Raw genomic sequence first — 11,901 nt, 5'->3', positions numbered from 1 at the left:
GCGCTTAACACTTAATCACTGAGCCACATCCCCAGCACTATTTTAAAATTTTTTTTTTTAGTTGTAGATAGACACAATATCTTTATTTTTATGTGGTGCTGAGGATGAACCCAGTGCCTCACACATGTGAGGCAGGTGTTCTACTACTGAGCTACAGCCCCAGCCCTCCCCAACATTTTTTTTAATAAAAAAATTAAAAACATCTTTTTATTGAAATCCACATAACATAAAATTAACCATTTAAAAATATTTTTAGTTGTTGATAGACGTTTATTTATTTATTTATTTTTTATTTATACACAGTGCTGAGAATCTAATCCAATGCCTCTCACATATGCCGGGCAAATGCACTACCACTGAGCCCTAGCCCCAGTCCCAAAATGACCATTTTAATCACTTAAAATGTACAATACTAGATTGATTTTTTTTTTTTTTTCTGTTGGCTGGGGATTGCACCCAGAGCCTCACACTTGCTAAGCAAGCACTCTACTGAACTACTTTTTCTTTTTCTTTTTTGAGACAGGGTATCACTAAATTGCCCAGATTAGCCTTGAACTTTCAATCCTCCTGCTTCAGCCTCCCAAATCGCTGGGATTAGAGGTATGTATAACCATGCCTGGCCAGGGTCCTATTTAATCAGCCATCAATATTTTCTTACTGTCCATGATTTGCCCCTCTTTTTCTCAATTTTTCTGGGAGGCACACTGGGACCACTCACTGTGCTTAAACTCCAGGGCCAAGGATAGAATGGCAGTTGGCTGCTCTTCTCTGTGAGTGGCTCTGTGGTGGCAATTAACAGGTGCAGGAGGAGCAGAGGCCTAGAGCCTGTTCAGGCAGGAGGGACCCAACTGCCCTGTTCCCCTGCTTTTTCTCTTGCTTCCCTCCCTCTCCCTTTGATCTAGCCGGCCCTACTCTGCAGCAGCCAAGAACCTTGGCTTGGTGCGTGCGTGTGTATGTTTATGTATGCACGCATGCGCGCCTGGACTGGGACTAGGGCTCATTCATCTCTGAGTTGCTGGTCTCAACTCAGAGCCTGATTCCTCGGAGGGCTCCATCAATGCTGAATGAATCAATGAACGATGGATGAATGAGTGGGATTCAAACTCCACCTGAGTTTGATTCATTGTGTCTGACCCAGTACAAGGTGCCAGCCAGCCAGGTGAGTGGGACAGAAACAAATCAATTAATCAACAAGATGAGAATTGCTGACACAGGTTATGTTCTGGGAGGTCATCATGCCAAGGCAATATAGCAGAGGGGGAAAAAAGTGGGGGTGTCTCATAGTTTGGGTGGTTGGGCAAGGGAGACCTTTCTAAAAGGAATCATGTGAGTTCAAACCTGGAGACTGAAAAGGTTTCAGATGTTGAGGATTTGAGAGATGAGGAGGGAACCCCCAACCCAGGAGATCTTCAGTCCCACAGGGAGTTTCAAATCGAGACTTCCAGCTGTGCCTAGCCCTGACTCCCATGATCTGAATTCCCCATTTATGAGGAGGAATATCTAGCCCAACAAATGGGAAAGGGGTACCTACCTGCAAGCAGAGCAGCCAGCAAGAGGAATTTCATCTTGAGTAGGAAAGACGCTAAAGAGACCAGTGGCCTCCTGTTTTTATAGTAAGGGGCCCCACAACCCCAAGATAAGGCTGTTTATTTTGCTCTCAGCCAATTTGGGTTGGCCTTGAGTCTATTAGGGGAACAGCCCTGATGAGTTTGCCTGCAAGGGATCGATGGAAAAAATATTATGAATTTGTGGCTGGCACTTTTTAACTAAAAAGATGATTTCTGGCTTTTTGTAGACCTTGAAACCCTGACTCTCACCCCCCATTCTTTGGCACTCAGCCAGCTCTGTGGGAGGGGATCAAAGCCATCCGTCCTGTACAGTGCGACTGGGAAAGGAGGACAAGAAGGAAATGATTATTGCCTCCTGGTCTAGTCAAGTGCCTGGGTCTGTGCAGTGGGTGTCATTGAATAGTTCCAACAATCATGCACTTTGCAGATGAAGCAACTAGTTCGCGGGGTGGGGGCAGGGGGTACTTGCCTAAAGTTATCCAGCTAGCAAATGGCAGAGCAGGGTCTCAAGCTGAGGTCTGTCTGATGCTGAGGCACAAGTCTCACCACCCCCACCCCCCAATGCCAAAACCACTTTTCTTCCCTACTCACCAGTTTGGGTTTCAAAAATCCTGGGCTGTGGAGTTTCAAAGACTTGGGTCTGACTTGTAAAATAGAAGAGAGTTTGGGAACTGTCATATCAAATGTCTACATAAACACCTTTTTGGTGAAATTTACTTAACATTAAACCACTTTAGGTGTACAGTTCAGTAGTATCTAGAACATTCACAGTGTTGTGGAACTACCACCTCTGTTTAATTTCAGAACATTTTCAGCACCCTGAGGAAACTTTTGTGTGTGTATGGTACTGGAAATTGAACCCAGAGGTGCTCTACCATTGAGCTAAATCCTCTGCCTTTAAATTTTTTTTTTTTTTTTTTTTTTTTTTTTTTTGCACAAGTCTGTAATCCCAGGAGCTCAGGAGGCTGAGGCAGAAGGATCACAAGTTCAAAGCCGGCATCAGCAATTTATTGAGGCTCTAAGCAAACTAGCAAGACCCTGTCTCAGTGGTTAAGCTTTAAGCTCCCCTGGTTTCAATATCTGCTACTTACCCCCAGTTTTTTTTTTTGTTTTGTTTTGTTTTTGTTGTTGTTGTTTGTTTATTTGTTTGTTCTGAGACAGGGTCTGGCTTAGTTGCTCAGGCTGGCCTTGAACTTGGAATCCTTCTGTCTTAGCCTCCTGAACCTCATCCACCCCAAGAAGAAATCTTGTAGCTGTAGGCAGTGATTCTACCACATCCCTTGACCACTACTAATCTGCTATCTGACTCTACAGATTAACCTATTCGGGATATTTACATACAGATTGAGCATCCTTAATCTGAAAATATGAAATGCGGGGCTGGAGTTGTGGCTCAGTGGCAGAGCACTCACCTAGCATGCATGAGGCACTGAGTTCGATCCTCAGCACCACATGAAAATAAACAAATAAAATAAAGGTACTGTGTCCATCTACAACTAAAATTTTTTTTTTTTTAGAGAGAATTTTAAATATTTTTATTTCTTAGTTCTCGGCAGACACAACATCTTTGTTGGTATGTGGTGCTGAGGATCGAACCCGGGCCACACGCATGCAAGGTAAGCGCGCTACCGCTTGAGCCACATCCCCAGCCCAACTAAAAATTTTTAAAAAAGAAAGAAAATCTGAAATGCTCTAAAATCCACAACATGAGGCCACAAGTGGAAAATTCCATATCTGACTTCATTTGACAGGTTGCTGTCAAAACATAAGCACTCTTAAAGTATTGTGTAAGGTTACTTTATTGCTATGTGTATGAGGCATACAGAAAACATTGATTAGACTTAGATCTCATCACCAAAATTGTTCATTATGTATATGAAAATATTCCAAAATCCAACAAAATCTGAAATCCAAATCCCAAGCATTTTGCATTTTGTTTTGTTACCAGGGATGGAACCCAGGGACACTAAGCACTTAGCCACATCCCCAGCCCTTTTTTATTTTTAATTTAGAAACAGGGTCTCACTAAGTTACTGATAGCCTCCCTAAGTTGCCCAGGCTGGCCTCAAACTTGTGATCCTCCTGCCTCAGCTTCCTGAGCTGCTGGAATCACAGGCATTTGCCATTGCACCCAGCTCCCAAGGATTATCCCCCTTTGGATAAGGGATATTGGAACACATAAAAGGGTTATTTTTTATAACTTCCTAGGTTGCTTAGAACCCAGATGAGTTGCTGAGGTTAGCTTTGAACTTGTGGTCCCCCTGCCTCAGCCTCCTGAGTTTATGTGTTCCAATATCCCTTATTCATTTGGATATTGGAACACATAAAATATAATATTTATAATTTTTATAATTGATTTATTTGGTGCTTTCTTGTTGAGTATATATATTTAGTTGTAGGTAGACACTATAACTTATTTTATTTATTTATTTTTATGTGGTGCTGAGGCTCGAACCCAGTGTCCCACACATGCTAGGCAAGTGCTCTACCGCTGAGCCACAACCCCAGTCCTCCTATTGGGTTCTTATGTGATGTCTGCAATTACTCTTTGAGGTAGAAAGAGGCCTTGTTGTTTTAATTTATTTAATCTATCATTTACTCTGTTTTTGTTTGCAGTACTAGAGATTGAACCCAGGACCTTGCACATCCTAGGCAAACCCTCTAACACTGAACTACATCCACAGCTGACCTTGAACTTTCAATTCTTCTACCTCAGCTTCCTGAGAAGCTGAGACTATAGGTATATGCCACTGAACCCAGCCAAATGACATTTTTCTATTCTAGGATAGCCTATTTCAATTTAGCTCTCATGTCTCCTTGGGCTCCCTTGGCTGTGACAGTGCCTGAGACTTCCCTTATTAATGACCTTAATAATTCTGAAGAGTATTGGTTAGAGAATTGTAGGTTCTGCCCTATTGGAATTAGTTTGATGTTTTTTTCATAATTAGAGTTATGGGTTTGAGGGGTCAAGACCATGGAGGTAAAGTGTCTTTTTCAAGTACATGGTTGTGTTTCATCTAATCATTTATTTTTTTCTGGCATGCATCTTGGCCACTTTCCTCATAAGGAAACCGAGGTTTCCCCTGAGGATACATCAGGACCATGGAGACGAAATAGAGACCAGCAGAGTCACACATACCTATAGTCCTTGCTACTCGGAGTCAACATACTTATAGTCCTTGCTGCTCAGTAGACTGAGGCAGGAGAATTGCTTGAACCTATGAATTACTAGCCTGTATAACACAATGAAACGCAGCCTAAAAGTCAAGGTAGGAGGCTGGGGACATAGCTCAGTTGGTAGAGTGCTTGCCTTGCATGCACAAGGCCCTGGGTTCAATCCCTAGCACCACAAAAAAAAAAAAAAAAAAAAAAAGTCAAGGTAAAATTCAATAAGAAAACAAAATTTAGTTTCTCAGTCTCTAACCATGCTTCCTGTGCTCAATGAGCTCATGTGGCTAGTAGCTGTGTAGGAGTAGACTGTTTTCATTATCACAGAAGATTCTACTGCCCAGTGATTACAGATGTTCACAGAATTTGTCCCTGTGCTGACCTAGGGAGATTGGGGTAGTTCAGGACCCCATTTCAGTCCAACTGACTCATTTTGCCTCTTCAGCCCCAGTTTGAGTGATGGCTGCGAAGCTGCTGTGGATGGCAAAACATTACATCCCTCTTGTGTGGGTTCTTTGGTGAGAACAAGACAGAAATAGGCATGGCTCCTGGCTTGGGGCCTGGATGCTCAGTGGTGATTAGGGGTGATCCCAGGAAGGAGTCGCTACAGGTGCTACAGAGTCTTCTAAGGCTGGTAGTATTAACTACCACTAGCAGAGCACTAACCTACCAGGTTGCATAATAGGAACTGGCACAAACCTTTGCTATAGATTGGAAACGGTACTGCTTGGACTCGAGGTAGCTCCAATGACAAACCCTATCTTATAGAGAAGGCCGTGGAAGCTGAGAGAGGTTAAGTGACTGCCCCAAAGTCACACGGCAGAATCAAGATGTGAGTTGGGTTCTGTGTGCATGATACCAGAAGAGCTCCTCAGGACAGGGACTCCCAGAGGTGCCGCTGGAAGTCCTCTGGGTGAATTCTGAGGGGAGGAGAGGGACAGCTACAGCTCTCTTCCATTGGAAGAGGCATGCTAAACTGTAACAGCCCGAACCTCTGTGGCACCTACTACAGGGTAGAAGAATGGACCTGGAAGTCACTGAGTAGAATTCTCCAAGCCTCTGCACTCTCTGTTCCTTTACCTTCTGCTGGCCCAGGTCCATGCACAGGTGTGTAAAGCACAGCCTCTCCCAGCCTGAGAAAAAAACAGCTCCCAGTGGAAAGAACAGCTCACGATAGCTTTTTGACTTTCTCAGGTGATAGCATACCCACAGTCCAGCAAGGTCACCTAAGCTGGGGCCCTGGAGGATAAGGTCCCTTCTTCCAGGAAATGCTTTAAAACAGCTACTTGCTTCTATTTGCTGAATGCTTTTATAGGCTTAGCACTGTGAGCACTGAGCTTTACATTGTCTTTCGGCCTAACAACATATCTTCTCACATAATATGATTGCTGTGATTATTGTCATCATTTGACAGATGGGGAAACAGGTTCAGAGAGGTTAAGTCATTTGCTCAAAGTCAGACAGTTAGAAAGTGGTGGAGATAGGATTTGAACCTGTGTCTATCTGCTTCTTAGTCCAGGGCTTTCTTCAATAATAATAACAATAACAGTAGCAGCAGCTAACATACCTTGAGTGCTATGCCAGGATAGAGCTTTACACAGTTGAGGTTACAATCAAGTGTTCCTATAGATGAATAAACTGAGACGGTACGTCAAAGTATCTAAACCATTTTCTGCACCCAAAGCCACCATTCTCAGCATGTGGATGTTCATGCTAGCTTTCTAACTCCTCACAACATCCGTTCCCTAGCTGCCCTATCCAGAAAAGGTGTGGAAGGCACGTGATGTAGTATTGGTGGTTCCCAAACTCAAGTGATCCCTGGAATCCCCTGGAAAACTTAACAGAAATGTAGATTCTTGGAGCACAAGGTGCAGGTTGAGGATCATTAGGATCTGCAATTTGTGCTTTTTTTAATATTTATTTTTTAGTTTTTTAGGTGGACACAATATCTTTATTTTACATTTATGTGGTGCTAAGGATTGAACCCAGTGCCCCATGCGTGCTAGGTGAGCATGCTACCACTGAGCCACAACCCCAGCCCCCAATCTGTGCTTTTTTTATTTTTTATACTTATTTTGCAGTGCTGAGGACTGAACTCAGGGCCTTGTGTACACTAGACAAGTCCTCCACCACTAAGCTACACTTCTGTTCCTGTGCTTTATATTTTGTTTCTTCGAATTTCCTACGTGATTCTGATGATTATATAGTTTTTAAGAACAATTGCTTTGGTATTTAAAAAAAAAGAATATTAACTTGGGTAGTGGCTTATTGCTGTTATTTAGGTATGAAGCTTTAAAACTTTGGGGCTGGCTGGGGGTGTAGCTCAGTGATAGAGCAGTGCTTGGCCTGTGTTTCTTTAAGTGTGTCCAAAAAAAAAAATAGAATATATTCATAATATTATTTCATACAAATTTATGTCTGAGTTTAGGCATGGTGACACAAGCCTAGAGTTTCAACTACTCAGGAGGCTGAGGGAGGAGGAGGGTCACTTGAACCAAGAAGTTCAAGACCAGCCTGGGCAATATAGTGAGACCTTATTTAAACACACATGCACACACCAAAAAACAAAAGAAGAAAAGCAAAACCTAAAAAGAAAAAAAACTTGTATATGCTACATAGATTTTTTTCTCTTCTTCACCTTTTTTCTTTATTTTTTTCATTGTGTACTAGTGAAAATTTCAAATATACAGGAAAGAGAATAGTATTGTGAACTCATTTACCAAACAGCCTCAATTCTTATTACATTTCCCAGTCTTTTTTTTTTTTTTTATCTACACCCCACATTCTTCTTCCTCTTCCTCTTCTTCTTTTACTACTACTACTACTACTACTACTACTACTACTTGGAACTAGGGATCATTACTAGGGGCATTCTACCTCTGAACTACATTCCACTTTTTTTTTTTTCTTTTTGTGAGACAGGGTCTCTCTAAGTTGCTGAGTCTGGCCTCAAACTAACAATCCTCCTGCCTCAGACACCCTAGCTGCTGGGATTACAATCATACACCACTGTGCCTAGCTATTTGTAGCTTCTAGGAACTGCCAAAATGTTTTCTTTTTTCCTTTTTTATTTTTTTGGTACTAGGGGTTGAATCCAAGGATATTTAACCCACTGAGCCACATTTTCAGCCCTTTTTATTTTTTATTTTGAGACAGGATCTTACTAGGTTGCTTACGGTCTTATTAATTTGCTGAGGTTGGTTTTGAACTCAAGATCCTCCTACCTCACCCTCCCCAGCCACTCAGATTACAGGCGTGTGCCACCTGGCCCAACTGCCAAAATCTTTTCCATAGTGGCTACACTATTTTACATTTCCACCAGCGATGCACAAGTGTTCCAGCATCCCTCCCTTCCTTTGCATGAAACAGTTATCTTTCAACACTAAGCACTGGCACTGGTCAAGAAATGGGAGATGGCTGGTCTGGTGATGCATGCCTGCAATCCCAGCAACTCAGGGGGATGAGGCAGGAGGATTTCAAATTCAAGGCCAGCCTCAGCAATTTAGCAAGGCCCTCAGCAACTTAATGAGACCCTGTCTCAAAATAAAAAATAAAAAGGATGTGATTCAGTGATAAAGCCCTTCTAGGTTCGCCCCAGTACCAAAAAACAGTATATAAACCGAATATACCCCAATGCTCTCTTTCACAGAGGATCAGGGTAAGAAACTCAAATCCCACAATATGACTCAAGATAGAAGTCACAGGTCAAAAGACTGAGGGGCACCAACTGAAAGTTCAGAGACTGATGAAAATTCTAGCAAGGTCATGGGCAATTTCCTGAACTACTTTCTAATTTAAATTTCCTATAGAATATGAGAAAAGTAAGATGTACTTGTGAGCTCTAGCACACACCTATAATCTCAGCAACTCAGGAGGCTGAGGCAGGAGGATCCCAAGCTTGAGGTCACCCTGGACAATTGGGCAATTTATCAAGGGTCTGTCTCAAACTAAAATAAAAAGGTTTGGGGGTATAGCTCAGTGGGAGCGTGCCCCTGGATTCAATTGCTAGTGTTGAAATAAAAAATTCAAAAAGACCCCAAATTTCAATCAGATGGGCCAGAGGGTCCAGAGGAGTAGACCATGTATACAGAAGGAGAAAATGACTGGATGGGGGAACTGGGAGGGTAGGGCCAGGATCTATGGTCCAGCTAAATAAAGATAGGCAGTTAATACCAAGTTGGCAAGGCCAGGTGCTTTGGGCAGTGAGGTGCAGGCCAGGTATACAAGTCAAAGGAGTGTATGAGCTTCAGAATGGAGGCCGTAGGGCCGGGTGAGGATGGAGGACCAGGTAAGTAAGTCCAGTGGGCACAGATAGGGCAAAAAGACCAATAGGGTGAGGCCAGGTGGTAAGGTCAAGAAGATAAGGCCAAAAATTAAGGCCACCTCAGTTAATCCATATGGTTTAACACCATGCTGATCAGACCAAGAATTTAAGGCCAGGAGGGAAAGGCCAAGTAGGACTTGGCATGGGGGTGTAGGTAGCAGAGCTGGGCAGGGAGTACAATAATGGAAATATGGCCAAGGGTCTGGCTGGAGAAATGGCCAGGTGGGCAAGGAGAGGGAACAAGGCCAGGTAGTTAAGGTCAGGGAGAAAAGACTAGATGCTAACATTAATTAAATAAAGATGCATGATTCAAAATGATTCCCTAAGGGCCAGTTTTTGAGGCAATGAGACGGCAAAGTAAGGTGAGAGGCATAAGGGTACCAAGGGACACTTAAGCCTCAGAGCTTAAGGCCAGGGTGTGAAGGGCAGCTAAGTAAAAGATAAGTGGTCAGCACCAACTGGTAAGGCTGTGTCAAGGGTAGATGGCTAAAGCCAGGTGGCTCAAGACATAAGGATGTGGAGGGAGGAGGAGGCGTAGACAGGACCCAGGTGGAGGAAGTAGGAACTCTAGGTAGGGTCGGGGACCATGGCTGGGTTGACCTGTAAAAAAATCCCTGGAGGGTGGGACAAGGATTAGCGGGCTGGCTAAGTAAAGATTGGTGGCTCACACCACGTCGTAAGGCGGTTTTGGATGAAGGGATTAGTAAGGCCAGGGTTGTTTGGGCAAGGGACTAGGGCACAGGTGGAGTGCCTAGAAAATAAGGAGAGAAAGTATAGCCAGGACAAAAGTGCCCCTTAAATAAAGATAGGCCAGTTAAATAAAGATAGGTGGTAAGCACAGTTAAGCCGAGTGTTGACTGCCCAGAGCCTCAAGCCAATTGGACAAAGCCAGGTAGGGTTGGGAATGGGGATGTGGTCGGGGACAGAAATGTGGATAAGCCATAGGGCCAGGGGAGTAATGTCTTTGGATAAAGTAATGAACAATGACTTGGTGATAAGGCAAGCTGGCTTAGGCCAAGAATTAAGGGCAGCCAGGAACGGTGAGGATTCAGGACAGGTGAAATAGGTGGCAAAGCACCAGTGTTATGGGCCTATGACGAGGACCAGGAACACTAGGCCAGGGGTGTTTGGGCACAGAGCTGGGGGCTAGGATGTTAAAATAACCTTGAACTTTTAATCCTTCCCACCTAACCTACCAACCTACCACTTTGTCCAGTGTATAACTAACCATCGCTACCTACTTCTTTGAGTTTTCTTTCTTTCTTTCTCTTTCTTTCTTTCTTTCTTTCTTTCTTTCTTTCTTTCTTTCTTTCTTTCTTTCTTTCTTTCTTTCTTTCTTTCTTTCTTTCTTTTTTTGGTGGTACTGAGGATTGAACCCAGGTGCACTTAACCTCTGAGCCACATCTCCAATCCTTTTTTGCGAGGGGGGTTACTGGGGATTGAACTCAGGGGCACTTGACCACTGAGCCACATCCCCAGCCCTATTTTGTATTTTATTTAGAGACAGCACCTCTCTGAGATGCTTAATGCCATTTCTGAGGCTGGCTTTGAACTCACGATTCTCCTGCCTCAGCCTCCCAAACCGCTGGGATTACAGGTGTGTGCCACTGTGCCTGGCTCCTTTTTTTGTTTTTTATTTTCAGACAGGGTTTCACTAAGTTTCTTAGGGCCTCACTAAGCTGCTGAGACTGGCCTTGAACTTGTGAACTCCTGCCTCAGCTTTCCGAGTGCCTGACTTTCTTAATAGGTACATTCTGGTTGTATATAATGGTGGTGTTTGTTATGACATATTCATGTGTGCATGCAATAGAACAATATAATTTGGCCAATATCACCCCCCAGTGTTTCCCCCTTGCCTTTCCCTCCTCCCTTCCCCCGACCTCTTTCCTGGGTCTTACTGATCTTTCCTTGATTTCATGAGACTGCCCCCACTTTTCTTTTCCTTTTTCCTCTCTAGCTTCCACATGAGAGAAAACATTCAACCCTTGACCATCTGAGTTTCTCTTATTTCCTTTAATATAATGGTCTCAATTTGCATCCATTTTCCTACAAATGACACAATTTGCTTTTTCTTTATGACTGAATAAAACTCCATTGTGTGTATATATACCACATTTTTTAAAAGAAACACTTCTATGTTTCTGATGAGTTTTTAATTTTAATATTATTTTTCAGGTGTAGATGGACACAACACAATGCCTTTATTTCTATGTGGTGCTGAGGATCGAACTCGGATCTCGCCCGTGCTAGGCGGGCGCTCTACCACATTTTCTTTATCCTGTTGATAGACACCTCAGCTGGTTTCGTAGTTTGACCATTGTGAATTACGTTGTTATAAACATGGCTATGCATGGATTGCTCTAGTATGCTGCCTTTAATTCTTTAGGATAAATACCAAGGTGTGGGATAGCTGGGTCCTATGGTGGTTCCATACTTGGTCTTTTGAGAAATCTCCATACTGATTTCCATAGTGGTTGTAACTAATTTACAATCCCATCAACAGTGTCAAAGTGTTCCCTTTCTTCCACATCCTCTCCAGCATTTATTATTGTTTTATTCTTGATGACAGTCATTCTGAATCGAGTGAGATATAATCTCAGTGTAGCCGGGCACAGTGGTGCACGCCTGTAATCCCAGCAACTCGGGAGGCTGAGGCAGGAGGATCATGAGCTCAAAGCCAGCCTCAGCAACTTAGCAAGATCTTAAGTAACTCAGAGACACCCTATCTCTAAATAAAATACAAAAGAGGCCTGGAGATGTGACTCAGTGGTTAAGTGCCCCTGGGCTCAATTCCTGGTACCAAAAAAAAAAAAAAAATCTCAGTTTTGATTTGCATTTCCC

General features: G+C 43.2%; 1 protein-coding gene across 1 annotated transcript in view; it reads right to left on the bottom strand.

The window, feature by feature from the left end:
* PLA2G1B (phospholipase A2 group IB) overlaps positions 1-1,565 on the bottom strand; it is a gene marked incomplete at both ends in the record, with an annotated part of 8,272 nt that extends 6,707 nt beyond the window's left edge. Inside the window, one exon of the mRNA XM_081287721.1 lies at positions 1,532-1,565. Within this exon, the coding sequence (XP_081143847.1) occupies positions 1,532-1,565 (34 nt within the window). The remainder of the gene's footprint in view (positions 1-1,531) is intronic.
* Between the last annotated feature and the right edge of the window lie 10,336 nt (positions 1,566-11,901).

This window comes from Spermophilus citellus (genome assembly GCF_964194105.1).
Source record: "Spermophilus citellus genome assembly, chromosome: 3".
Lineage (NCBI taxonomy): Eukaryota > Metazoa > Chordata > Mammalia > Rodentia > Sciuridae > Spermophilus > Spermophilus citellus.
The sequence above is the reverse complement of the archived record's forward strand: the minus strand, read 5'-3'. Positions and strand labels throughout refer to the sequence as shown.